This window comes from Macaca nemestrina, chromosome 12 (genome assembly GCF_043159975.1).
Source record: "Macaca nemestrina isolate mMacNem1 chromosome 12, mMacNem.hap1, whole genome shotgun sequence".
Lineage (NCBI taxonomy): Eukaryota > Metazoa > Chordata > Mammalia > Primates > Cercopithecidae > Macaca > Macaca nemestrina.
The window spans coordinates 116,601,755-116,628,744 of NC_092136.1; the positions used below are offsets into that span (position 1 = coordinate 116,601,755).

A 26,990-nucleotide genomic window follows, 5' to 3' on the forward strand; every position below is an offset into this window, starting at 1 on the left:
ACTGGCTGGGGCTCTGAGGGCTGGTGAGAGGACACTGGGCTGATAGGGCTTCACTAGGTGGAGGGCCCCAGGGGTACCCCCTACACAACCCTGCCTTGGCTTCTAGTCCAATTTGGTGTATCTCACACTGCACTGCACTGCACAGCCCTGCCCCACCCTGGTGTCAGCAGGCATTCAGAAAGCCTCACACTTCTCCAGTGAACACTGCCAGGATAGCCCTCTCAACTTCCACCCAGCCACCTTCTGCCCATTTGTTTTCTTCAATTCCACCACTAGCCATCCTACCCCATCCCTTAGCCTGACAAGACCCAAGTGTCTCCATCCTACGCTGCAGGGCAGTTAAGCAGGATCAGATGCCAGTGCCAGTGGCCTGCTCTGAGCTTTGGCCTCTCTCTGCAGTTGTCTCTAATAGAACAAATACAGTCACTGTGGAGTTGAGCTCAAAATATTCAGAGCTCAGGTTTCAGAGTCTGGCCTGGGTTTGACACCTGCCTCTTAGAAACTCTACTTCTGGCCAGGCATGGTGGCTCACACCTGTAATCCTTGCACTTTGGGAGGCCGAGGTGGGTAGATCACGAGGTCAGGAGTTCGAGACCAGCCTGGCCAACATAGTGAAACCCCATCTCTACTAAAAATACAGAAAGTAGCCAGGCATGGTGGCACGCACCTGTAGTCCCAGCTACTCAGGAGGCTGAGGCAGGAGAATCGCTTGAACCTGGGAGGCAGAGGTTGTAGGGAGCCGAGATCATGCCACTGCACTCCAGTCTGGGCAACAGAGTGAGACTCCGTCTCTAAAAAAAAAAAAAAAGCTCTGCTTCCTTCTGGAAGTTACCTAGCCTCTGTGACGCTGCTCTGTCACCTGTAAAATGGGGATAATTTTATTTATCTTAATTATCCCCATTTTACAGACTAGGAAAACAAGCATTGGAAGTGCCAATACTAAACTGAGGTGAACACACAAAATAAGCAGTTTTTTTCTCTTCACAGTTGGAAACACTGCCATTTGCCTTAAAAAGAAGTGCTTAAAAAAAAGTGTTTTTTCGTTTTTTTTTTTTTTGAGACGGAGTCTCACTTTGTCTCCCAGACTGGAGTGCAATGGCGGGATCCCGGCTCATTGCAAGCTCCGCCTCCCGAGTTCACACCATTCTCCTGTCTCAGCCTCCCGAGTAGCTGGGACTACAAGCACCCACCACCATAACCAGCTAATTTTTTGTATTTTTTAGTAGAGACAGGGTTTCACCATGTTAGCCAGGATGGTCTCAATCTCCTGAGCTCGTGATCCGCCCACATCGGCCTCCCAAAGTGCTGGGATTACAGGCGTGAGCCACTGTGCCCGGCCAAAAAAAATTTTTAATAGGAATAAAGCCAAGTAGTCTTAACCACCACTGCCCTAAATGTAAGCAGAGGCACCATTTTCTGCAGTGTGCATCAGGCACATACCCCAGGTATACAAAGAAGGAAATAGACTGATGTTAGAATGAAAGTGTTGCCATCATTAAAGCTTTCAGTTGGCCAAGTCAACTGCCCTTCATACTTGCTCCCAACACTCACCTCGCTCCTCCACTTACTCATCACGACACAGACGTACATTCAGTACCTACCTATATGTTCGTCCACAGGTCTAATGACTGAACATGGCTGCATTTCACATACTTGACCCATGAAAGCAGGAGGCATGCCCTCACGCACGAACCTCTTTCCTTTTTTAACACAATCACAAAACTTTTCCACCTAGATTTTACTCGTGGCTGTGAAACTGAATCCACATGTTCTTGGCACTTTGACTCACCTACCCTGGCTTTAAAGCAAGACCCTTTCCCTATCTTATTACCTATAGATGTTACCCCTAGTGTCCTAATAGGGTTTGATCTAGGATGGAGGATTTTAACAGATTTTATTAACCATGTGTCATATGCTAGGGCCTGTGGAGCAAGACTCAGTTAACTATATGTAAGCTCCCATCCTGACACACTTTATGAAATGAGAAAGGAGCTGAGAGATACTTCAAGAGAAGGGTATGAAACTGAATAATGCCTTGTCATCAAAGGGCAGGAAGTACCTTAGCTGGGTTATCCCGGTCTGGCATCTGGTCCTCAGTCTTTGCAAGTTCAGAAACTCAGGTCATCATTTCCTAGGTGGATTCTGGGAGAATGCCTCACATCAATCAAACTCACAAGAGATTCAGTAGTAAGCCAGAGTGCCATTTTTTTTCCTTCACAATGGAAAATGAACCTGATACTGCAGTTTATCTTAACAGAGCACACCTACACTATGGGGAAGTCTAGAGACCAAACGATAGATCAGAGGGTTGTCTGGTAAACTTAGATTCCCAAGCCAGCTGGAAACATATCTAGAGATAATCTCTTAGGGTAGAATAGTTGCCTGTGAGAAGTTTGCTCAAAGTACTGAAGCTTTATAGTTTGAATGAGTCATTTGCTAACCTGAGTCTCCAAACACCTTACTCTCACCCTCACAGAAAATTAGAGATACAGGTATGGAAGTTAGTCCCACATGATAGTAAGATGCCAAAGAATCTGATACAGGGAGATGTCTGAAAGCAGAACTCTCAGAAACAAATTTAATAAAAAGGGAGGAGGCAAAGTGTGCAAATAAGAAAGATTCAAAGTGAAGGGAAAGCCAAAGGTACAGTATCTGGAGAGCCAAGAGAAGGGTTAAGAAGAGATGGTCCACTATCAAAAGTGACAGAAAGAGATAACATTTTCCAACTGGAAAATCACTTGTGACCTATGAGAATAGTTTAACAGAGCAATGAGAGTAGATGTCTGATTGCTAAGTCATCTCTAACTCATTCTTCAGAGTTAAGTTTGCAATAGGCTGGGCACAGTGGCTCATGCCTGTAATCCTAGCACTTTGGGAGGCTGAGGCGGGCGGATTGCCTGAGCTCAGGAGTTCGAGACCAGCCTGGGCAACACAGTGAAACCCTGTCTCTACTAAAATACAAAAAAAATTAGCTGGGCGTAGTGGTGTGCGCATGTAGTCCTAGCTACTCGGGAGGCTGAGGCAGGAGAATTGCTTGAACCTGGGAGGCAGAGGTTGCAGTGAGCCGAGATCACACCACTGCACTCCAGCCTGGGCAACAGAGCAAGACTGTCTCTACCAAAAAAAAAAAACCCGAAGTTTGCAACACAAAGCAGTAAGGTTTGTGATAACATCTTAATCAATGAACTGGTCTTTATTGAACAAATACCCTGCAGTCTGCACCGCAGGAGTCACCTTTTGTTTATGAGAGGCAGGAGACTACAGTGCAAAGAGCACTGGCTGGGAAGTCCAGGGCCCGAGCAGCAGAGTGCTCACTGGTCCTTAACTTTCGGAACAACTGCAGATAGCCTCCTGTCTCTGAATGAATGTGTTTCAACATTTGTAACTGAGAGTGGGGCTAACTGACACCCCCACTGGTTCTAACCTCACAGCTCTAGCATTTGCAGTTCCCTCTGCCAGGAAATCTCTTTCCCCAGCTACCCACACAGCTCACTCCCTGACCTCCTCAGCTTTGCCCAAATGTCAAATTATCACCTTCTTGTTCAGAAGATCTTCCCTACTCCCGCTTTCCTTGCACAACCCAGCCCCTTCCCTGCTTTACATTCCTCCATGACACTAGTCACCATTTGATGTACTGTTTTCCTCATCTGTTTACTGTCGTTTTTCCCACTAGACTTTAAGTTCCATGAAAGAGATTTATTTTGTCCTCTGTTCTGTGGTGTGCTTGGCATAACATAGATAAGCAAGCATCTGTTGCAGGAATGAATTAAATGCCAGCTGCAATCCCCAAATTACAGTGGATACGCGGGAAAATTTTCTTTGGGAGGCTGAATTCTAACAGCATATCAACAAGGATAGGGTCAATACAGAGGCCAGTGCTGTTTGAAAGTCATCATTTCAATGGTAACTCCTTCACTTGTGCTGGACTTGGTCTCCCCTCAGGAGACTCCTTTCCTGTTGAAAGTCAGTATTTTATATACTCGAAACCAACAACCAAACTCCAGGTGTAACTTTATTCCACCTTCTCCAACTTCAGAGTTCTAACCTTAGAGGACAGAGCATTAAGTGGAGGGAGGGTAAGGACTTGCTATGAAAAAAGTGATAATGACATACCCCTGGTTCATTTCTGGGTTTCCTCCGAGGCCAATTCAAAACTTCCAAAATAAGGTTAAGTAACACAAGAGGCTCACACTTACATCACAAGCTGTTTAGAAAGTCTGACCCAGACCAGATGTCCTCCCCACCATGGGCAAGGGCTGGTGGGGAGGACACTCCCAGCCTTCTTCTGATACTAATAAATAACCTACAGAAACAGCAGCACTGGACGCTGGCCCTTGAGCCCCCCACTGCTACCGTTGTGAAGCCAGGCCTGCCTCATAGCCCTCTGTCTTCATGTCATTGAGCCCTAGCTCCTCATTTTGGTCAAAGGTGCGCTTGTAACGCTCCACCTTCATCTCAGGATCATCTTCAGGTGCATACACATTCTGCAAGGTCAAGGACAGACAATCAGTGCCACCGTGCCACTCCCCCTCCCTGCAGGCAGCTTCCAATTCCCACTTTCCCAAGAACATCATGAGTTTTGGGTTTTTCTTCTTATTTTTATTGGCCTCCAATTTCCCACGGCTAGACTGAACTAGTGGGTAGCAACAGAGCCCACATGCGCCAGGCATGGAAGACCCCAGCCCCAGAATCAGGGAACGATCCACCTATTTTGTAATATCTGCACCTTCTTATAAAAAGTATAGCAATGGTCTTAATCTTGGAAAGAACTTAGAAGTTTTGCCTGACCCATGGTAAGCATTCAATCAATGTTAAAGGCACATCAATCACCGGACTATCTCCTCAGTCAACTTAAAGCCTATCAGTTTCCTATCTTGGCCTCTGGACGAGGCACCATTTCTCCTCACTCCATAATCAGATGTGCAAAATGAAAACTCCAGAACTGGGACAAGAGCTAGAATACAGTAAAAAAGGAGCCTCAGAGTATCCTTTTCTTCCCCTTTTTTTTTTTTTGAGACGGAGTCTCGCTCTGTCGCCCAGGCTGAAGTGCAGTGGCCGGATCTCAGCTCACTGCAAGCTCTGCCTCCTGGGTTTACGCCATTCTCCTGCCTCAGCCTCCCGAGTAGCTGGGACTACAGGTGCCCACCACCTCACCCGGCTAGTTTTTTTTTTTTTTTTTAGTAGAGAGGGGGTTTCACTGTGTTAGCCAGGATGGTCTCGATCTCCTGACCTCGTGATCCACCCGTCTCGGCCTCCCAAAGTGCTGGGATTACAGGCTTGAGCCACCGCGCCCGGCCCTTTTTTTCCTTCTTTACATACACTTAAAAAAAAAAAATCCTCTCCCCCACCCCCCTCTTTTCTCCCTTATGTATCTTCTAACTTCGCCTCCTTGGTAAAAAGCAGTCCTTTTAGAATCAAGTCTTTCAGTTTCTAGGGAAATGATACATATTCAAGGAAGATCAGAAAATGTATCTCTATGAAACATCAGGGAAGGTCTACTATACCTGCAAGTAACTGTTTCCTGCTGGATCATCCATAATAAAGTGGGCCTTCATGTTACCTTCGATGATCTAAAGGAGAGAGAGAACACAGCAAGTAAATTTTACATAACCTCTGGTAAAAAGGGGCTATGTCTGCCAGACAAGAGCCAACCCAATTTATATTACAGAATCCCCAAAAGTTTTAAGAATTGGTGAAATTAGGTAGCTCTGAAAGTAGAGGGGAAAGGATCTAAAACAAGGACTGTTAGAAAAGCCAACATCAGCAAGCTGTGGACTGGGGGGTGCTGGCCCAGTTGAAGCTAGAGGGAAAGGAATCAAGAACAATGAGGTTAAATGAATGTAAGCTTATGGGAAACAGAATACATACACACCCTAGCCCCCTTTCCACAGCTCTCAGAACACTGCCAGCCAAGCCTTTACCCTCAGGCCAGGAAATGCAACAACCACGGAGTGGAATCTGACTAGCCCAAGAGGAAAGACCTAACAATTCTGTCATTGGAGGCCACCTCAACAAAACAACTAAGCTAAATTCCCCTGTAATAAGCCCCATGTCAACAAGGCTCACCCCCTACTCAGGTCTTTAGTCAGCTACTTGTAAGAAGACAATGATTATCAGACATCTGAGCAAAGCCCTTAACATTGAAAGATGGGAAATCAAATGGGAAAAAAGAGGATGCAAGGAGAATAAAATGTCAAAAAAGATCCAACATCAGTATCAAGAAGCGCTATATAAATTACATGCTCAAAAAATTTAAAAAATAATAATAATCTTCAAGAAGAAAAAAATATTACATCCTTAAGACAGGATGCTATTTTTTAAAAAGCTCCTTGGAAAATAAAAGTTTTCGTGGAAATGAAAACGTCAATTGAAAGGTTGAAAAATAAAGTTGAGGGAATCTCCCAAAGTGAACAAAAAGACCAAGAAACCAAAAATAGAACAAAAAAAAAAAAAAAGTAAATTATAGAAGACCAGACAAGTAAGTCTAATATCTAAAATCCAGGAGTTCTCAGAAAGGACAGAAAAAAAAATCAGAAAAAAGATAATCTTCAATAGAATCATTCATGAAAGCTTCTTAAAACTGAACACATGAGTTTTCCAGACTGAAAAGATCCACAGATCCACCAAGTGCTTAGCCCAGTGGGTAAAAATTGACCCACTCCAAGGCACATCCTGAAATTTTTTCACATCAAAGAAGACAAAGAGATTACAAGACTAGGTCACATATAAAAGACCAGAAATCAAAATGGCTTCAGACTTCTCAACAGCCAAACTGGAAGACTGTAATGCAATGTCTTTGCCAAACTGGAAGACCGTAGTGCAGGGTCTTTGAAAATTATTTCTATCCTAGAATCGTATTCCCAGCCAATAATCACTTTAGTGTGATAACAGAATAAAGAAATGTTCAGACGTGGAAGGTCCCAGAAATTTTATTTCCCATGTGCTTTGTCCCAGGAAGCTAGTGGAGGAGATGCTCTAACAAAATAAGGGAGAAAAACAAGAAAGAAGACATGGAATACAGAAAACCAGAACAGGGCCGGGCGCGGTGGCTCATGCCTGTAATCCCAGCACTTTGGGAGGCCGAGGCAGGTGGATCACGAGGTCAGGAGTTCGAGACCAGTCTGGCCAACATAGTGAAACCCTGTCTCTACTAAAAATACAAAAAATTAGCCACACGTGGTAGTGTGCGCCTGTAATCCCAGCTACTCGGGAGGCTGAGGCAGGAGAATTGTGTGAACCCGGGAGGCAGAGGTTGCAGTGAGCCAAGATTGCGCCACTGCACTCCAGCCTGGGCAACAGAACAAGACTGTTTCCAAAAACAAAAAAAGAAAAAGAAAACCAGAAGAATGCCCAACACGATGGTTAGATGTTCAAAAAGTGGCAAGACATGAGCATGCAGCCTCTTGTTCACTGGACCCTAAGTACTGACTGGCCAGTGACCTCTTACCTGGTCCATCTTCTGGCTAAACTCCTGCAGTCTCTCTTTCTGGCAAGGATTGGAACTGTCACCCAGTGTGAAAGGATTTTTGGTCACCTGCAATAAATGATATCCAAATTGTGTGAATACTGGCTTTATATTTGTTAGGCCTGACCATAAACTACGCAGGGGGTGGCAGTGGGTGCCCAGTCAGGGAAACTTGGTTTCCATTTAGACCACACCACCTTTCTAACCAAGGCAGTCGCTACTAGGAGTCTATGGGATAATGTGCCAAGATAACAAAACTGGCAATGTAAAACAAAAACCGAAACATGTTCTTAGAATGTGATCTCTAATACTAATTTGGAGAAGAAATGCAAAGAAAAAGTACAATTTACAAATACAAAATGCCCAACAGAGAATCAAGTGAAATAATTCATCAAGAAGATAAATATTTGGGCTAAGTCAACACATGTATGTTTTTTATGTTGGGAAGTTTTAGGTGCTTAGAAGGACCCTCATCACCTAACTTTCCAGTAAAATAAATGACTTCTCCAAGACCGCAAAATAACTATGAAGTCCCAAAGTTAGGCCTGGAATTTCCATTTAACATTTCCCATAAACTTATCTTCACAATCCAAAATAATATTTGTCTCTTCACAATCCAAAATAATATTTAAGTCTCTTAAACCAGCTTTAAGGCAAAGAAACCCACAGTTACCACCACCGAAAACTAGGATGTTTGAAGTTTTCCAGTCCTTTTTCACACAGCCAAATTGCTCAAAGATGGTTTACACGCTACTCAGGTGACTCACCAGTTCTCGGATGTCTTTCAGCAGCCCTTCCAGGGTGGTGAACTTGCCCCCAAGGACGGCCATTCCCAGTTCAAATTCTAGCTCTGGGATTTCCACACTGCAAGTCTCAGACTGTGAGATGAGAGGTCAGTTTTAAGCTTTAAGTCAGAAGCAAAGAAAGCCAACCAGAGGCCTCCTGCTCAATTAATACCAGTAGTGATAGACTGGGGACAAGGGCAGCTGTCCCAGTTTTCTCTGACTCACTTGTTAAAGCTTGAGACTCACTCCTGTCCATCTGAACCATGGGAATGGATCCAACTTAATAAAGGGAAACTCAGTCATAGTTTCAAGCTGTCGGGTATCCTGTCATTAGGGGACAGAGAAGAGGACCCAGAGAAACACTGGAGGCCAAAAAGCTACCCAGTCATCAGAAAGAGCTAACAGGTCACCTTCTACATCTGCAATTCCAATCTTGGATTAATCCCCTCTGCTCAGGGGTCCTCAAAGCCAGGGAAGTAGGAGATGCCTCATGGCCCTGAACATTATTCCTAAAAGACAGCTTCACCTAGATAGAGACAGCTTATCTAACTTAGGAGGAGGACACTGACTTTCCCACGCTGACTGTTACCTTGAGGAGGTCTCTGGTCATATCTGAGGGATCTGTGATGTGGAGGGTGATCCTGGTGCCCAAGGGTTCTACTGCTCCTCCAGATTTCACCTGCATAGATAACAGTCAGGAGAAACAGAGAGAAGACCTGAGCCTATCTTGGTACCCAGGAGACGTGGAGTGTAGGCTTAGACCTCCAATCAGTTAGGCCCACTAATAGCTACCAAAGAAAGAGCCTTCTAAACAGCAGTCACCCAAACCAAAAACACCAAGAGCTGGCCAGGAGCAGTGCCCAACCCTGGTAACATGCCAAAACCTCTCCCAAACTGCCAACAAACTCTGAATTTACCTTTAAAAAACCTGACTCTTGGGGTTGAAAGAGACTTTTAAGCATTTATTGCAGTCCTTTCATCCACTGCATCCAATGAGTGTCTCCTTTATAATATTCTGGTTAAAGAACTGAATTAGCTTATACTCAGATACACTCAGGAGAAGGGAATTTATAATTCTCCAAGGCAGCTCATTCTATTTTCAGACAGCTCTATTGGGTTCTTCATTGTGAAGTCTTAAGTCTGCCTCACTGAACTTCCACACCTCTGAGGAGTGGGTCAAAAGACTTTTCTCTTATATCATCAACCTTTAATATGTCTTAAACAAGTTATAGAATCTCTAACTTTTCTTTTCTAGGCTACTTCCCGTTCCTTCAAGGGCTCTTTACCCTACACTAGACCTAAGAAAAAGACCCAAGCTGCTCTACACCCCCTGCCCCCAAGTCCTGAAGTATTTAGGAAGAATGATAGTTAAAAGGGGGTTAACCTTAAGCTAGTCTTCTTCCCAAATAATGGTGCCCACCCACCTCATTGGTCCGATGCCCACAGTCCTCGCAGTTGGTAGCCATGATGATAACCTCCTTAAAGTGAGGGATTTCTGGAAAACGGAGTTAAGGAAATCTACATCCAGGTGAACAGGACCACCATCTGGGGAAAAACAAAGCCAAACCCCACACAAACATATGCTGGTCCCAGAACTGCAGGAAATATTCACAAGAGGCAGCCCACAGAGTGCTCCAGAAGAGGGCAAGTTCCCAACCCATGGCGATCCCTGTTCACACATTTGAAGGCATGGCTCAGACCACATACACACAGTCTAGTGACCATGGCCTAATTTTCTCTTTGAACATAAAACCCAAGGTACACAGTCTAATCAAAGATAATATCCTCCTTATTACTGGGTATAACGTATGTGCTTTCCTTGAAAGGGATGCTCCCAGCCTAATTATAATCTTCATGCCTGAGTCAGAGGAAGAGCAACCCAACTGCTTGGCAAAAGATACGTACTAGCTTCATGTTGGTCTGAGCAGGGGCATTGCATTCTGGGCAGTTTGTGTTGAACTGGAGCACCTGGAACACAACATTGGGACAAAGGCTGAGCCCTCCCCGATGGGATGTTCAGGCTAAAGACACTCAGTTGGTATGCTGGTGGTCATCTATGTTGGTGACAAGGAAGACAGATGCTGAACAGCATCAGTCTCAGCCCACAGCTCTGCTCCTTCCTCACCAGTAGCCAATGTGACTCACTTCATTTCTGAGATCTTCCTCTTCTGGCTTCTCTGCTGGTGCTTCTTCCTAAAATGGCAAAGATGCACATCGCAAGTTGGCAGGTATAACTCAGTGTCCCCAACACCCTGCCCTGGAGTGGAAGAAAATGCTCTGGCTCACTTATGTCAGGTGCCACCTCATCAGTTAGAGAAACCACAAAGTAAAGCCCCAACCAAGGGAAGAACAGGGCTTAAGATAGGATCACAGCCACTGCCATCCTTTCTGTGAAGTTTACCCAAGTCCTGGACATGAGCAAGATGAGAAGCACAAACAAGCTGAGATAGGGCACACAGAGCAGCAGCAGCAAAATAAGTTCCACTGACTCCAAGCAATCCAGAGTGTGCGATAATTCCAGAGCATTCTTCTGGATCCTTTAGTCCACTTACTTGGAGCCCCAGCATCTCTTTCTGATGTTGGGTCCGGTTGTAGTGTGTGATCACCAGGGAATCATCTTTCTGAGGAGCATGTGGGTTTTCCACAAAGCTGTTCCCTGAGGGATCATCAATGATCTAACAAATGGGTGAAGAGAGAGTCATTGCAAAAGGAAATCATAAACAATCCTACATCACCTACTATCAGACCACTCAGGCACCACAGTGGAAAATCCCAGCAGTCTTAATAGTCCTTCCTCCCCTAATCGAGGGCAACTCCAGTCTCTCAATACTCACCAGAGTGAAAGGGGAGGCTACTTGCTTTAGCTCCTTCAGTTTGACAATGAACTCATCAATTCTTTCAGCTGTAGCATCTTTGTTTGCCTGCCGTGAACAGAGAGTAAAGCATCAGCCCTGGTGGTGTACTTATGCCCTGCCCCTCGTCATGCCCATGTTACTTCCATTAGGAAGTCACCACCTGTCTCAGTGTGAGTGGAAACTTCAGGCTTCATAATGAGATGTAGCAAACAAGCCTGAAGTTGACGGGTGGTGACATGCAAGCCTCATTTTTCTCATTCATTCAACCATTTAGCCCAGCCATTCATGCCATGTTAGAGATATAATAGTAAATATATTAGTCCTCTCATGGGACTCCCCAGTCAATTAAGGAGACAAATAACTAAAGATGCAGTTATAGTATGCAGTTATAGTATGCAAGTATATTACTTGTCATAATAAATATAAGAATGCAACAGAATACTCAGGAAACACAGATAACCCAAGGGGATTAGGAAAAGCTCTTCAGAGGTAACGTTATATCGTCTGTCTGATGAGGCCTGAATATATACTGAGAGAGGGAAGTGGAAAAGACAATAATTACAACATATGCAACATCCTAGCAGCTCCAGCACCACCATATGCTTACCCAGCAAGTTTCCAAAATTTAGTCAGAGACTATTCAGACACATGGGACACTCTATAGTCAGACACATATGAGCAATTATTCCTTGAGCCGCTACAATCAGAAAACCCCAGCTTACCCTTCGTGCAGGCTGGTCCTGCTCCAGGCCAGAGATAGCACGGGTGATCAATCCTTCAACAGTGGTCAGAGCTTGTGAACAACAACAAAAGACAAGTGTGACTTAGCCTTAGCTCTGCTATCAAGTGCCTGTATGACCCTGGGCAATTCACTTGAACTCTCTGGGTCTTAATTTCCTCATCCATAAAATGAGAAGGCCAGGTGCAAGGTTCCATTCATGCCTGATAACAGTGATGCTAAAATTCTATAATAAACACACTATGGTATTACCATTACTTTCTACCATCTCGAGCTGTTTGACCTAAGCTTTCTACTCATGATAAACCAATGAAAATCACAATGATTACATGGTAGAATCCATACACAAACCATTAGACCTGGCACCAGGGGGTTTGCAAGAAAGAGGGTAAGATTCTGGCTACATGTGAATAGCCCAAATACTCTGATTTTAAACTTACCTCCTTTCTGGCTAAAGGCAGGAATTTCAAAATCTAGCTCAGGAATCCTTGTGGTAGCAGAGTCAGTCTTCACCACTTCTCTATTCATGTCCTGGGCAGAAAGGAATACGTTCAGTACAAAGAGGCTGCAGAACAGCTTCTCCTCAAGTAATAACCAGACTGTCCCCTTTCCATCAGACCCCAGCCCAGCTGTCTCTCCCTCTCACCGCTCCACAGGGTCCAGACTGCTCCTTTCAAATAGTACAGGTGGTGTGAGCCAGGCTGTCCAAATGGTGAGAATACTATTCATAACAACTACTGCTCATTTCATACGCTCAGACATTTACGAAGCATTTTCACAAATCTTATCTCACCTGAGCTGATGACAACACCAGTACCATTTTACAAAAGAAACTAAGGCTAGGAGACATAGGGGGATTTATTTAAGATCAGACCGCCTGGACCCGAGCTCTGACCCCAGTCCCCAATCTCCCTCTAGAATACTGAGGTACCTGCTCCAAGGTCCTCTCACCTCCGGAGCCCTGACGGTCAAAGTGTATCGTACTCCCTGGTCCTGGACCCTGCCTGCCGACTGAATCTCCGTGTTGTTCCAGCCACAGTGCTCGCAGGAAAAGGAGCTCACGATTATTTCTCTGAAGAAGGGAATCTTGGTGAGCAGGAGGCGCGTCATGCCCTGGTGAAGCAGAAAGCAGCGAAGGAAAAAAAATCAATGAAACTCCCGTTCCCCGCCCTACTATCTCCGGGTGCGTCTCGGGGTCCCCGGCAAGGCCCACCTGGCTGGGTCCGACCCCCGGCTCGTCCCGGCCCAAGCCCTACCCCCCCGCCTCACATTGCAGTAACAGTTCATGCATAGCGATTCGATCTCGGTGGGCTGCTGCTCCTCGTCCTCGGCGCTGATGGGCCGGAACAAGTGATCAGCGGCGGGCGGCGGGGCCAGGGCGGACGAGGGGGCGACAGCAGCCCCCGGGGGCCCGGGTTCCACAGCCCCGCTCGCCGCCATGGCCACCACGCGCAATTTGGACCTCTGCTTCCGACTTCCGCCGCTCTAGCGGCCCCACCCCTACCGTCACTTCCGCCAGCTGCCACCACCCCCGCCTCCCTTCTTAAAGAGTCCGCAGACTCCGGGCCTTCGGGGAACAACGTCGTCAAAGGCTCCGGGTTCCCAGGTTTATATGGCTCGAACCTTCCATCGCCAGCCAGATCCACCTCAACTCAGCCGTCACTTCCCCCAAGACGTCCTCTTAGAACCAGGACAGTTTTTTGCTCCTTCACAATAGCTCCACCGCACCGGGTTCTATTGGTCCTTACGTCGGTAGAGCCTTGTGGACAAGGGGCCGGACTTGTCCCTGGGGAATCCTGAGACGGTGCGCCCGGAGCCGGGATGCTTGGTTCCAGTGTTGGGCCACATGCTGCTTGCGTGCTAGGTCCCCCCTCCGGGTGGCTCAGCTTTTTCCCCTCTCTCAATCCCTGAAGCCGGCTGTCCTTTTCTGTCCTTCCCACTCCCTATTCTGTCCTCATCACTACCTTCCCCAATCCCAGCCTCAAGTACACAGCCCTCATTTTCACTCCCACCTCCTCCCATCCCCACCATAGCCCACCCCCTTGACCCATGCTTTTCCAGTTTCCTAACAACAACAAAAACACCTTTTATTATTTCTACCTTTCTAGCACTTCTTCTCTCCAGGTGCTGGGTCCACAACCCAGTTCTATTGTCAACATCCAGGGTGTCAGGGAAGACCAGCCTGCAGGCATGATGAGCCTACATATGTGTGGGGTCTGTGCTACGGGGTTGGGGAACAGGCAGGTGCTGAGAACCCTGGGACAGTAGGCTGAACTGGGAGGAAAGGGGGCCGGACAGGGCAGTCCAAAGACAAGAGACTGTGTTTACCCTTTCCACTTCCTCCACCACACCGCAGTTTCAGTTCCCAGGGGATCTATAGGGAGCATTGATGCTGCTGAGTGAAAGAGTTTGAGAGTCCCAAGAAGAGAGTCCAGCATAAAAAGAGGCCATTTAAACTCTAGAACAGCAGGAACAAAGGAAGCAGGCAGCCCACCTCAGGAATTTCAGGTCCCCCAGGGCCACAGGTCTTCCAGACACAGCCTGCATTCCATGCACACTGTCCTGTGGGGAGCAGGCTAGTGAATAGTGCAGGTGCGGAGGAAGGGTCCGTAACTCAGGCCCTCCCACCAGGTGTGACAGATAGCGTTGTCTAGCCAGGATCCCTGAAGCAGAGCCCAGTCAGAACCCCTTTGACAGACCTGGACTGGGAGGGGGTCGATGAGAAAGAGCAGCAAGGGAATGGAGTGGGTGATGGGTGTGCTTTGGGGAGAGTGGTGAGGCCACTGCTTTCAGACATGGTCCAAATGAGAGTCACACCAGGCAAACTTCTATCATAAACATCTATTTCATTTGAGCCAGAAGTCTAGGCTTCAGCTTGGGAGTCCAGAGGGAGGGGCTGGAGATGGGGAGAGCACACATTATGCTCCCCAGAGGGTTTAAGGAGCTCCCACAGTTTGGAGGGTTCAGCCCCTTATTTAGGTGTAGAGCTATGTCAGGAAACATGGGCTCTGCCCTCTCCTATCACGGCCCCCACTTTTCATACCCACCAGCATCAGAGCCAGCAGGGATATTCACACACCATCACATGTTGTCCCCATGATATTCTCCTCTTTCTCCCTTCTATTCCCCTGATAGCTGCCATGGCAGCCCTGGGGAGACAAGTGCTCCTCTCTGTGGACCAGCTGTAGCAGTGGCCACCAGGCAGCCAGAAGTGACCAGAGCCAAACTCCAGGACGCAGTGGCACAGGCTTCCAGCATCACAGCAAACAGGCTTGCAGATAATCACCCACACGCATGGTGCCTCTCCCTCCCTACTCCCTCACCCTTGAATGGAGCAACTCATGAGCATTCCCAAATGAGCACTGGAAGGCTGGGTTTGCAAAGCCTGGTGAGTGTAATGCATCCAGATGGGGGAGCCGCAGGAGGCTGGATATGCGGGAGACAGCAGCCCCTTTGGTGGCCTCCCTGTCCTGCACAGGACCTTCCGCCCTCCGCCCAACAGGCCGCTTTCAAGGACTGAACCATGCTAGAGGCTCAGAGCCAGGGCTCCCCAGACAAGGAGCTGGGAATGGCCCTGGGCAGGTAGACCCTCAGGGCTCCCCCAGGTGGCTGTGGCCTTGGTCATGAAGGCTGTGAGTGATGTCTTCCCACAGGTCATCCAGACGGGCCTGCAGCTTGCTCAGAACCTTGCCACTGTCCGTTTGTTGAAACTCTGGGGTGAAGGCGCTGTGGCCTGGTGGAGGTGGCGCCAGCTGCTGCTGGACTTCCTCAGTCTCCTGGTCGATGGCCTGAGTGAAGGCAGCGATCTGCAGGTAGGTGTCCTGGCGGAAAGCCTGGAGTCGCTGGCGCACCTCTTCCGAGAGCATCTGGGGATCTGGGCCGGCCCCCTCCTCAGGCCCAGTGCCTGCAAAGGCCCTGCTGAGCTCCTCGCGCAGCTGGTCCAGGTTCTGCTGGATGCGTGTGTGCAGGGCCTTGGCCTTGAGCGTGAGCTTCCGGGAGAGCACCTGCACGCAGCGACTGAGGCGCGCGGGACTGGCTGGGGCGTGTGAAGCCACCCTGCGGTGCAGCTCCTGCACGTGGCGCCCGATGCCGCTCACCAGGCTCTCGGCGTAGGGGTGGAAGAACTCTCTGAAGCGGCCAGTGTGGTTCACCACACGGCTCTGTAGTTCCTGCAGCAAAGCCCGCGCCTCGTCCACGCCCCCCAGCAGCTGGGCCTTGGTGTCTTCTCCCACCACGCGCAACTGCTCCTGCAGCTCCTGCACGCGCAGGGCCACCTGCTCCATCAGATCCATCGTGTAGGGCTTCAGTTGCTGCCGCAAGCCTTCCAAATTCCAGCCCACCAGCTCGTGCGCTTCTGCCATGTAGGGCTGGAGGCGCGCCTTCACCTCCTCCAACTCCTCCTGCAGCTGCTGCCGCATGCCCACCGGGTCCTGTGGGAGCCGAGGAGCCTCGCTCCCACTCAGAGGCCTGAGCTTTTCCAGGAACTTGTTCATATTGTTGAGGTCTTGCTCAAGGCTGTCTTTCAGGCTCCTGGGGAAGGGGACAGATATCCAGGTCATCAGACTGCTAGCCCCCATTATCTCCTTTATCCCCAAGTCATCGGTCACTGATCCTCTGGGGGAACCAAGGACTCAGGGCGTTGGCCCCAGAGTCGAGGGCTGTTGTCCTAACCCTGGCCAGTCACAACTCCTCACGCACGAAGCACAAACACATCGCACATGCAAATCCAGATCTACAACACTCTACAAATAAACATAGATGCGCCACATCATCCTTTGATTCTGGGGACTGCAGTGGGCGTCTTCCCGGTTGATCCCAAGTCCCGCGCCTCAGTGGGCAATGGGGCAACAGCTATGGAGTTGTCAAGATGGGGGCTGCAGGCAGAGGGCGCTGAAGAGCCCAGGATGGCCGGGATCTGCGGGCAGAGCTAGCACCGCTCCTTTCCTCTGTCCCAGCAGCGGCCACAGAGGTTGAGGCAGCAGAGGCAGGGCATCATGGCATGGTCCAGCTGTCTCCTCCCTTCGCCTACTCCCCTTCCCCTGGACACTCACGCGGGCTCGCGGGCCATCTTCTGCTGATGGATCTGCTCCACCCTGCCTTTGTCCCCGCTTGTCTGACTGAAGTAGTCCCAGAAGCCTTTCCGTGCCTGGGTGGCCGAAAACGCTGCGGAGAGGAACTAGGTAATCAGAGCCTGGGCTCTCCTCCCCAGGGTGGACAGGGCCCTCAGGCCAGCCTCCACCCACACCCCCACGTTGAAGTCAGGGTCGGAGACCCACCTGAAAGAAGAGCCAGAGCCCAGGTGAGCACGGCAGCCATGCTTGCCATTATCTGCTCTGAGAAGACAGGTGGAGGGAGGCCTGGTTAGGGGAAGAAGCAGAGGAAGGGACATGGTGCAGGTGACTTGCCCAGGGGACCTCTCCAGGGGCAACTGCCCGAAATCCTGTTAACCCTTCCTTGGGCTGGGGAGTACAGAGCTGTTGGGGCTCAAGAGGACTGACCTAGGTGAGTCAAGGAGGCTGGGGTGTCTTCCTCAGACATGGGGAGAGGGCGTGCCCCTGCCACCTCAGTCAGGTAGCAGGGAGCGTGCTGCTCTAACCCCTTTGCAAAGGTCCCAGACCCCAGGAGCAGCTCCCTAGGCCACTTCTACCACCTCTCCCCTGCCCACCTGTCTCCCTCCCTCCCATTTCATGGTGGGAAACGCTGAGCCATAACGAGGGCAAAGATACAACTCTGCCAAAGTGTTCCAAGAGGACGTCTTAGGGGCCACCCCAGGCTCGCCCCTGAGGCCACCTGCGATACCCTGCCTTAGGACTGTGACCCCCATCCCTCTGCCCCAGCTGCTCACCTGCTCACGTCTGGGCCCAGAGAGCAGACATTCTGCTTTATACTCCAGGGCCCTGAGCCTCTGGCACCAATTGCTCTGAGTAAATACCACGTGGAAGTTCAAAAGAAGTTGACCTCAGCTGCCTCCCAGCACTCACCTCCTGCCTTTTCCCTGGCACCCAGAGGGTTAATGAGTGCCCTGGTATCAGGGGCTACCTCAGTAGAGAAGTGCTTCCCAGAGGCTTTACTGGGAATGGGTCTGAACTCCTCACCCAGTTTCCCCCAAACCCCATGACCTTTAACCTTCCCACTGACCTGCTGGCTGGCCCACCAATAGAGAAGAACCTGTATGTCTGCCAAGGGCCCCTCTCTTACACAACTACCCAGAGGCACTGTGTCCCAGCTGGCAAGACGGACAGTGTCCAGCTGCCAGCCAGAACCTGAGCAGCCCCTGACAGCTCCACTACAGGCTCCTCAGGCATCCTGGGGAGAGCTGGCATTCACAGGGTTAAAGACCCAACCACGTCCCTCTTTGTGAAATAATCCTGGAACAAGCAAGGGAAGCCAGGCAGGGTGAAGATGAGATGGCAAGAGACATCTGGGCCAGGGACTCTGAGCCCCAGGAACTGGAGTGAAAGTAGGATTTGCCCCATGGGGAAAGGCTGAACTCCACCAGCAGGGCCTCTGAGGAGAGCAAGCCCAAATGCTCAGATCTTCTCTGATGACACACCCACTCCATCTACTGTACTCATACACACACGTTCACAAGCTCCCAATTCTTGGTCCTAAATGCATCTTGAATCAATCTCCTCACCTCCATTTCCACTACAATCATTGCACCAGTTGTCTGTCACTTTGATTACATTCATAGCCTCCAACAGGTCTTTCTGCCACACTCCTGCCCATTTAATTCATCCTCCACTGTGGATCATCCTGACTTATTTCCAGTCTCGTCCGCTGCCACATAAAACCACAGCATTCCCTGAGCCTTTATACAGGCTCTTCCCTCTGCTTGAAATAGCCTATCCCCTGGTGAATGTATATTAATTTTTAGAGTTAGTTTGTATTAGTTAGAATTAGACTTGGCTGCAAGGGACATATATATGTGTGTATATGTATACACACATATATGTTACATTCTTGCATACATATATGTATATGTGTATGTATGTATATGTATGCATATATACAAAAAATTAGCATATTTTTTGTATGCATATATACAAAAAAAAAATTAGCCAGGTGTGATGGCACACACCTGTAATCCTAGCTACTCGGGAGGCCGAGGCTGGAGGAGTGCTTGAACCTGGGAGGGGGAGGTTGCAGTGAGCTAAGATTGGGCCACTGGACTCCACCCTGGGTGACAGAGCAAGACTCTATTTCAAAAAAAACAACAAAAAAAGAAACCTTTGGCAGAGAAAATTAACGCTTTCCAAAGATCCATGTACTGTGCTCTACTTCCCAGACTCCTTTGCAATTAGATTGGGGTCATACAGTTAGTTCTGGCCAATGGGCTGTGAGCAGAAGAAAATGGGTTACTTCTGTTTGAGGATAATGAAGAGTGGATGTGAGTTCTCCATACTTTTTCCTTCCTTCACCTACAGTGGAAGCAAAGAACTCCAAGCTGGCACAATTGCAAGAGGGAGAGGGTCTATATTCTGAGTTAGTGCTTGGAGCAGCACCTCCCTCCTAAAAGAGGGGCAAAGAAGTAGAAGTATAATCAAAATAAAGAAGAATCACAGAAAGAAAATATATTAGTTAAATTATATATGGCTGCTCTGAGAGACCCAAAGTAACAGTGGCTTACAGAAGTTAAAAATGTGTATTTTCTCCCATACAAAACTTCACTGGTATGGAAGCACTGCTCCACAAAGCTGTCCAGGGTCCTAAGTTCCTTCTGTCTAGAGGCTCTAATATCCCTATGTGTTTCCCTTGTCCACATGATCTAAGATAGCTTACCACCATGTCCACATCCAGCCACTGGAAAGGGGGCAGGGTGGAGGAGAAGAGAGTGTAGAGTGTACCCTCTTTTCTTTCTTTTTTTGTTTGAGATGGAGTTTCACTCTTGTTGCCCAGGCTGGAGTGCAATGGCACAATCTTGGCTCATTGAAACCTCCGCCTCCCGGGTTCAAGCGATTCTCCCACCTCAGCCTCCCGAGTAGCTGGGATTACAGGCATGCACCACCACGCCCAGCTAATTTTGTATTTTTAGTAGAGCAGGGTTTCTCCATGTTGGTCAAGCTGGTCCCGAACTCCTGGCCTCAGATGATCCGCCCACCTCAGCCTCCCAAAGTGCTGGGATTACAGGCGTGAGCCACGGCGCCTGGCCACTCTTTCTTTTAAAGACAAAACCTAACTTCTTCTCCCATCCCACTGGTCAGAACTACTTGTAAGGAAGGTTAGGAAATGTCATCTTTGTTTTCAATGGGCCTGAGCTCAATGATCAGTTAAAAATCAGGGATTCTACCCTCATACCTTGCTGGTGGGATTGTACAATGGTGCCGTTTCTTTGGAAAACAGTCTGGCAGTTCGTTAATGGTTAAACATGGAGGAGCTCTCCTATGACTCAGCAATTCTACTCCTAGGTATAAAACCAAGACACATGAAAATACACATCTGCACAAAAACTTGTGCATTAATATTCATGGCAACATTATTCATAATAGTCAAGAAAACGGAAACAACCCAAATGTCCATCAACTGATGAATGGATAAACAAAATATGAGCTATCCATATAATGGAATATTACTTGGCAATAAAAGGGGTTGAAGTACTGATACCTGCTACAACACAGACGAACCTGCAAAACATTATGCTAGGGGGAAAAAGCCGGTCACAAAAGACCACATGTTGTAAAATCTTATTTGTATGAAATGTCCAGAAAAGACAAATCGGTAGAGACAGAAAGTAGACTAGTGTTTCCCTAGGGCTATTGGGAGGAGGGGAGGTTGGTTGGGAGGAAATAGTGAATAACTGCTAATGGGTGTGGGGTTTCTTTGTGGGATGATGAAAACAGTTCTAAACTTAGATTGTGATGATAGTTGTACAAATCTGTGAATATACTAAAAACCATTCAATTGTAGTGAATGTTACGGTATGTGAATTACATCTCAATAAAGATGTTTCTAAAATCAGGGATTTTATAACTGAGAAAGAAGGGAAGAATAAAGTTGCAGAGGTGACTTGCAGCCTCTGCTACACCAAGGAAGAAAAGGTTTCAAGAGTGAAGAATTAATGGCTTCCCACCATGGCAGACTGAGCTGAGCTGAGGCTGTGTTCTCAATGCTTTTCTATCTCTACTCTTTTTTTTTTTTTTTTTTGAGATAGAGTCTTGCTGTGTCACCAGGCCATGCAGTGGTGCAATCTCAGCTCACTGCAACTTCTACCTCCCGGGTTCAAGCGATTCTCATCCCTCAGCTCCCCCAAGTAGCTGGGATTACAGGTGCACACCACCACACCCAGCTAATTTTTGTATTTTTAATAGAGATGGGGTTTCACCATGTTGGCCAGGCTGATCTTAAACTCCTGACCTCAAGTGATCCGCCCACCTAAGCCTCCCAAAGTGCTGGGATTACAGGTGTGAGCCATCCCCCTGACCTCTATCTCTTCTCCTAAAAGAACCAGTTCTGACCACTTAACACCCATTAGAATGTTATTTTTAAAAAATAATATAAAAGCCAAAAGTAACAAGTGTGGGTGAAGATGTGGAGAAACTGGACCGCTTGTCCGCTGGATGCTGCTGCTGGGAAGGTAAAATGGTGCAGCTACGGTGGAGAACAGTACAACAGTCCCTCAATAAATTAAACCTAGAATTACCTTGTGACCCAGCAATTCCACCTCTGGGCATATACCCAAAAGAGTTAAAAGCAGGGACTGGAGCAGATATTTGTATGCTCATGTTCACAGTGGTATTATCCACAATAACCAAGGCGTGGAAACAACCCAAATGTCCATTGACAGATGAATGAATAAACAAAATGTGGTGTATACAGACAGCAGAATATCACTTAGCCTTAAATAATGACAATTAGGGGCCAGGCGTAGTGGCTCACGCCTGTAATCCCAACACTTTGGGAGGCCGAGGCAGGCAGATCACTTGAGGCCAGAAGTTCAAGACCAGCCTGGTCAACATGGTAAAACCCCGTCTCTACTAAAAATACAAAAATTAGCCAGGTGTGGTGGTGCATGCCTGTAATTCCAGCTACTCGGGAGGTTGAGGCACAAGAATTGCTTGAACCCAGAAGGCAGACACTGCAGCGAGCTGAGATTGTGCTACTGCCCTCCAGTCTGGGTGGCAGAGAGAGACTCTGTCTCAAAAAAAAAAAAAAAGAAAAGAAAAAATCTGACACATGCTATAACATGGATGAATCTTGAAGACATGATTCTTTTTTTTTTTTTTTTTTGAGACGGAGTCTTGCTCTGTTGCCCAGGCTGGAGTGTAGTGGCACGATCTTGGCTCACTGCAAGTTCCGCCTCCTGGGTTCACACCATTCTCCTGCCTCAGCCTCCTGAGCAGCTGGGACCACAGGAGCCCGCCGGCTAATTTTTTAGCCGGCTAATTTTTTGTATGTTTCATAGAGACGGGGTTTCAGTGTGTTAGCCAGGGTGATCTCGATCTCCTGACCTCGTGATCCACCCACCTTGGCGTCCCAAAGTGCTGGGTTTACAGACGTGAGCCACTGCACCTGGCTGAAGACATGATTCTAACTGAAAGAAGCCAGTCACAGAAGGACACATACTGTGATTCCACTTATATGAAGTACCCAGAGTAGTCAAATTTATAGAGACACAAAGTATAATTCTGGTTTCTAGGAGAAATGAGGAAGGAGAAGGTATTGGTTAATGGGTACAAGTTTCTGTTTGGGAAGATTAAAGATTTTTGGAGCTAGATAGTGGTACACAACAGTGTAAATGTACTTAATGCGACTGGACTGTATACTTAGCTACAATGTACAATAGCTGCAATGGTAATTTTTATATTACATATATTTTGCCACAATTTAAAAAGAAATTTCTCATACTCTAATGGGTTTTTGCTGATAACCCAAACTTAAAGAGCCTGTGCTGTAAAATACAACTGCGTTGGATTGTCTTTTTGCAAATCGGCATTATCACTGCCCTTTCTAAGGTCTTTTATGAGATGCAGAGGGGACACTTGAAACTATTAATCCATTTTCTATCCCTTCTCTCTATGAGCCTAGGTTAAAGTCAGCCAGTGTGAGACGGAAAAGGAGAGGCCGTTATGTTTCAATGCCAGTTGCAGACAGGAGCATGGACAGGCTTGGAGTTTAAAGCGCTTCTGCATGACCTTCCTAGGAATCGCATGCATTGATATTGCAGGCATAATAAGGTGAGCTTCCCATTTGTAGCCACTTACCAATGAGCATTTGAGAGTCACTCCTTCTGAACTGCAAACCAAGATGGTCACTCCTCCAGCCCTTCCAAGAGTTGGATAAACCTTTAATTTTTTTCTTTAAAGCCTTTCATACCTGAAATACATGGAGTGGCTTTTGTTTTTCTGACTGAACCTAGATTGATACAATGGGTAGACGCAAGACACATTCATGCTTCCCTGTTTGGTGGCATCTTACAGTTTCAGTGTTGAACATGATTTGGGTTGGTCAGAGGTATATGTATATGTGTATGTGGTATGTGCTTTGTGTATGAAACCATTTGAAATAATTATAGCCAACATGACACTTCACCCTAAATACTTCAACATACCTAGTGAAAAATAAGGACTCTTTTACAGAAGAAAAAAAATCATACCTTTGAAAATTAGCATAATTCCTTAATGTCATCTAACATATGCTACATATTCCAATTTTCCCCTAAATGCTTTTATAGTTGTTTTTCTGTCTCTTTAAATTCAAGCTCTAATACATCTCATCTGGTTGTTATCCCTCTTTAGTTTTTAAATTTAGAACAGTTCTTCCCAACCCTACCATTTGTTTGTTTTCATGACATTAATTTTTTTTTTTTTTTGGAAGAGTGCAAGGAGGATATATTGTAAAATGTCCCACATTCTGGATTTGAGTGATTATTTTCTCATGATTAGATTAAGGTTAAACATTTTTGGCAAAAATACTTACTCAGTGATATCTGGCCCTTATTACTGCATCCTAGCTGGAGGCATGAACCATTAGGTTGCACTCTATTTAGTGATGCTAAGTTTGGTCACTCAGTTAAAGTGATAACAACCAGATTTCTCCATGGTTAGTACAGTTTGGTTTTTTAAGTTTTTTTTATTGAGACGGAGTCTCGCTCTGTCACCCAGGCTGGAGTGCAGTGACATGATATCTGCTCACTGCAAGCTCCGCCACCTGGGTTCACGCCATTCTCCTGCCTCAGCCTCCTGAGTAGCTGGGACTACAGGCGCCGGCCACCTCGCCCGGCTAATTTTTTTGTATTTTTAGTAGAGACGGGGTTTCACTGTGTTAGCCAGGATGGTCTTGATCTCCTGACCTTGTGATCCGCCCGCCTCAGCCTCCCAAAGTGCTGGGATTACAGGCATGAGCCACTGCGCCCGGCCTGGTTTTTCAAGTTATTGATAAGTAATTTGTGGAGCAATACTTTGAAGCCCTGTGAGCATCCCATTCTGCAACAATGTTTCACCCAATGGTTTTATCATTCATTGATGATCTTTGCCTGAGTCAAATATTATCCTGAGATTTGCCAGATAGTGATTTTTAAAAAATTCTTGGCCAGGTGCAGTAGCTCATGCCTGTAATCCCAGCTCTTTGGAAGGCTAAGGTGGGAGGATCACTTGAGCCCAGGAATTTGAGACCAGCCTGGGCAACATGGCAAAACTCTGTCTCTACAAACAAACAAACAAAAACAAAAGCAAAAAAAAGAAAACTAAAATAAATTACAAAAATTAGCCTAGCATGGTGGCACATGCTTGTAGTCCCAGCCACTCAGGAGGCTGAGGTGGAAGGACCACCTGAACCTGGGAGGTGGAGGCTGCAGTGAGCCGTGATCACGCCACTGCACTCCAGCCTGGGCAACAGAGTTACCCAAAACAAAATGAAAGCTTAAAGAATTCCATCATATTTATTATCTAATTTCTTCTGTGAGTAAGGGCTTTTAGGGAACTTGTGCTTAAATCCAAAGACTTTGAACAGATTCCTTCCACGTGAACTTGTTTGTGCTGCTCTTTCCTTGACTGTCATTTCGTATCACAGTGTTTGTGGACAGCTGCATTTTCAAGAGAGTTGCCCCTTTACTTTGTTTTGTGTTTTTGTTTTTTACTATCCAAGAATTGCTGACTCAATCTGGATGTGGAGTAAGGAGGATTTTAAAATGTAGACTGGTAAAGGTTAGCGGGTACCTTACTCCTTCCTGTTCAGCAGCGGCAGCTTTGCCTTAAACACCTGGATTAAGCAAGTATATGGGTCTCAAATAGTCACTTGATATGCACCAAGTGAGATCTTCTAGAGTCTTTCTCTTGTGACCTGTTCTTTAAAACAACATTAGTGACTTCTTCTTCTGAACAGTAAGTCTTTTTTTTTTTTTTTTTTTTTAAGGCAGAGTCTCACTTTGTCACCCAGGCTAGAGTGCAGTGGCACGATCTCGGCTCACTGCAACCTCCACCCACTGGGTTCAAGCGATTCTCCTGCCTCAGTCTCCTGAGTAGCTGGGATTACAGGTGTATGCTGCCACGCCTGGCTAATTTTTGTATTTTTAGTAGAGGTGGGGTTTGTTCCATGTTGGCCAGGCTGGTCTCGAACTCCTGACCTGAGGTGATCCACCCACCTCAGTCTCCCTAAGTACTGGGATTACAGGCATGAGCCACCACACCCAGGCCAAGTAAATCTTGTTACAAATTGTTCTCCTTCAGTCTTGTCTTCTAAGAACTCAGATGCAAACTGTGAGGTAGCAGTCTTTACTTGGTGTTCCTGAACTCCATCTCAGAACACACCAAAGGCATCTATATGATTGTGGACCCACTTACATTGTTTCTACCGCTATCACCAGGCCTTAATGGAGGTATGGGTTTTTTTTAAATCTATATATATCTCAAATACATTTCAGAAAGAAAGGTGTTTATGCTGAATGCAGTGTTCAAACTATCCCAGCAAGAAAGTAGTCACCTGCATAAGCATTTTTTTGTTTGTTTCTTTGTTTGTTTATTTGCTTTTGAGACAGGGTCTGGCCTTGTCACCCAGGCTGGAGTGCAGTGGCATGATCACAGTTCACTGCAGCCTCAATCTCCCAGGCTCAAGCAATCCTCCAGCCCCTACCTCCCAAGAATCTGCAGTTTCTGGGACTACAGGAGTGGTCCCACAGCACCCAGCTGAATTTTTTTTTTTTTTTTTTGGTAGAGAAAGGATCTCACTATGTTGCCCAGCCTGGTCTTGAACTCCTGGGCTCAAGCAATCCTCCTGCCTCAGCCTCCCAAAGCACTGGGATTACAGGCATGAACCACCATGCCTGGCCTTTTGTTTGTTTTGAAAGAAGTTCTATTTGTCAAAAAGAAAAAGAATTAAATAGAACATCTAGAAGTAAAAAAAGTATAGTCATTATAATATAAAACACATTTAGCTACAGTTGGAGAGAGAATTAGTAAACTAGAAGGTAGATCTGAGAAAATCACACAGAAAGAATCAGAGAAATAAAAAGGAGGATATTGGCCATGCACGGTGGCTCATGCCTGTAATCCCAGCACTTTGGGAGGCCGAGGCGGGTGGATCACCTGAAGTCAGGAGTTTCAGACCAGCCTGGCCAACATGGTGAAACCCCATCTCTACTAAAAATACAAAAATTAGCCAGGCGTCATGGTGCATGTCTATAATCCCAGCTACTTGGGAGACTGAGGCAGGAGAATCACTTGAACCTGGGAGGCGGAGGTTGTAGTGAGCCAAGATCATGCAATTGCACTCCAGCCTGGGCCACAGAGCAAAACTCTGTCTCAAAAAAAATGAATATAAAAAGGAGGGTATGGATAGATGGTAGGAGACATGGAGGACAGAATGGGAGGTCCAATATATGCCTGTAGGATTTCCGTGAAGGGAACACAGGGACTGTGGAAGAGACGATATTCAAAAGATGATGGCTGAGGAATTTCAAAAATTGAAGAAAGAGTGACCCGAATCCTCAGGTGCAGGAAGCATCCTGAGTCTTGGTAGGAAAAAGTAACACACAACCAAATGAGGACACACCACAGTGAATCTGCAGAACACTGAAGGCAATGGATATCTTAAAATCAACCAAAGAGAAAGACTAATGATCTACACACGAATCATGATTAAACTGGCAACTGATTTAGCATCAATGTGCCTTCCAAAGACTGAATGGAAATTAATGGCCAACCAAGACTTAC

At 47.0% G+C, this 26,990-nt stretch overlaps 2 protein-coding genes across 3 annotated transcripts; both read right to left on the minus strand.

Annotated features, from left to right (window-relative positions):
• Positions 1-3,174: 3,174 nt before the first annotated feature.
• On the minus strand, positions 3,175-13,308 carry LOC105476447 (ZPR1 zinc finger). The gene is made up of 14 exons (XM_011732420.3): positions 13,114-13,308; positions 12,796-12,957; positions 12,285-12,375; positions 11,828-11,898; positions 11,085-11,171; positions 10,803-10,925; positions 10,396-10,443; positions 10,152-10,218; positions 9,675-9,745; positions 8,840-8,929; positions 8,233-8,343; positions 7,448-7,534; positions 5,505-5,570; positions 3,175-4,484 (listed from the first exon to the last, which is right to left on the minus strand). Exons 1-14 carry the CDS (start codon positions 13,282-13,284, stop codon positions 4,350-4,352), a joined length of 1,380 nt encoding a protein of 459 aa, XP_011730722.1. The 5' UTR covers positions 13,285-13,308; the 3' UTR covers positions 3,175-4,349.
• Positions 13,309-14,670: 1,362 nt separating this feature from the next.
• On the minus strand, positions 14,671-17,916 carry LOC105476445 (apolipoprotein A5). 2 transcript variants are annotated; one of them, XM_011732418.3, is made up of 4 exons: positions 17,826-17,916; positions 17,121-17,201; positions 16,896-17,007; positions 14,671-16,374 (listed from the first exon to the last, which is right to left on the minus strand). In XM_011732418.3, the coding sequence occupies exons 2-4, from the start codon at positions 17,167-17,169 to the stop codon at positions 15,435-15,437; spliced, it is 1,101 nt and encodes a 366-aa protein (XP_011730720.2). In that variant the 5' UTR covers positions 17,170-17,201; positions 17,826-17,916; the 3' UTR covers positions 14,671-15,434. The 2 variants fall into 2 exon arrangements, with proteins under 2 accessions (XP_011730720.2, XP_011730721.2); XM_011732419.3 differs by lacking the exon at positions 17,826-17,916 and adding an exon at positions 17,690-17,782.
• Positions 17,917-26,990: the final 9,074 nt, after the last annotated feature.